This window comes from Myotis brandtii, unplaced genomic scaffold (assembly GCF_000412655.1).
Source record: "Myotis brandtii unplaced genomic scaffold, ASM41265v1 scaffold728, whole genome shotgun sequence".
Taxonomy (NCBI): Eukaryota; Metazoa; Chordata; class Mammalia; order Chiroptera; family Vespertilionidae; genus Myotis; species Myotis brandtii.
Genome location: NW_005370875.1, coordinates 244,098 through 244,876, shown reverse-complemented (window position 1 = coordinate 244,876; position 779 = coordinate 244,098). Strand labels below are relative to the sequence as shown.

Genomic DNA, 779 nt, shown 5'->3' with positions numbered 1-779 from the left:
ACGGGGCGGGGCTAAGGGGGTTGGGCCGGAGGGGGCGGGGCCAAACCCAAATGACTCTGGGAGCCGCCTTGGCGGCCTAGTCTCCGCCTGGGCTTTATTTGAACACAGGGTGGGTCTGGGACGACTGTGGGTTCTCTGGCCCCCCATCCTCCGCACCGCCGCTGGACGCCACCTTGAGGTCTTCTGAGTGTCTCTGTTGCCGGGGGAGGAGGGGAGGCGGGGAGGCGGCTCCGTGTCTCCCCCACCGCGCCGCCTCTGGCTCGGGGCGTCTCCGCCGAGTCTCCGCACCTCCTGCTGCAGCCACAGGGCTGAGATCTGCATTGGGGGGCGGGGGTCCCTGTCCCCCGTCTCCGCCCCTCCTCAGCCCCCAGCGCCTTACCTCTAGCAAGGTGGTGCACAAGTTCACGGCGCTGGCCGCGGCTTCTCTTAGCAGCAGCCCCAGGGTGGGTTTCGGAGCGGGCGGCCCCCGCGACTGCAGCTCTGCGAACCTCTGCTCCAGATACTCGTGGGCCGCGGCCACAGCGACCTCCAGCGACGACAGAAGCGGGGGCTGGAGGGCCACCTGGGGAAGGAGCAAGGGCAGTGGAGCCGTCGGGTCAGGGGACAGAGGTCGCGGGGGTGGGGGGGGGCGCCTGGAGACCTTCCCCGAGGGTGTCGAGGTGCTACCCTCAGGCCGGGCCACGGGCGCCGCCTACCTCCGTGGAACTGTGGAAGTGGTAGACCCACAGCAGGGCTTCCAGGGAGCCAGGGGTCCCCTTCATGGCTGCCACGGGTGGTCG

The 779-nt window shown here is 70.2% G+C and overlaps 3 protein-coding genes across 3 annotated transcripts in view; 1 reads left to right on the top strand and 2 right to left on the bottom strand.

The window, feature by feature from the left end:
• The window catches only part of GP1BA (glycoprotein Ib (platelet), alpha polypeptide), a 28,906-nt gene extending 28,449 nt beyond the window's left edge, over positions 1 to 457 (bottom strand). The window contains exon 1 of the mRNA XM_005882559.2: positions 380 to 457. The gene's annotated coding sequence lies outside the window, so the exon portion shown is untranslated. The remainder of the gene's footprint in view (positions 1 to 379) is intronic.
• The window catches only part of CHRNE (cholinergic receptor, nicotinic, epsilon (muscle)), a 5,753-nt gene that overhangs the window by 3,771 nt on the left and 1,203 nt on the right, over positions 1 to 779 (top strand). The window contains exons 8-9 of the mRNA XM_014530207.1: positions 365 to 443; positions 500 to 595. Of these exons, the coding sequence (XP_014385693.1) occupies positions 365 to 443; positions 500 to 595 (175 nt within the window). The remainder of the gene's footprint in view (positions 1 to 364; positions 444 to 499; positions 596 to 779) is intronic.
• LOC102247911 (chromosome unknown open reading frame, human C17orf107) lies at positions 7 to 773 on the bottom strand. The gene is made up of 2 exons (XM_014530243.1): positions 696 to 773; positions 7 to 562 (listed from the first exon to the last, which is right to left on the bottom strand). Exons 1-2 carry the CDS (start codon positions 759 to 761, stop codon positions 95 to 97), a joined length of 534 nt encoding a protein of 177 aa, XP_014385729.1. The 5' UTR covers positions 762 to 773; the 3' UTR covers positions 7 to 94.

Bases quoted from the DNA above. Each gene is read 5' to 3' on its own strand.
- LOC102247911 (XM_014530243.1), bottom strand. From the start codon at position 761: ATGAAGGGGACCCCTGGCTCCCTGGAAGCCCTGCTGTGGGTCTACCAC. The intron at 563-695 runs GTAGGCGGCGCC...CTCCTTCCCCAG, and splicing joins ACTTCCACAGTTCCACGGAG to GTGGCCCTCCAGCCCCCGCT.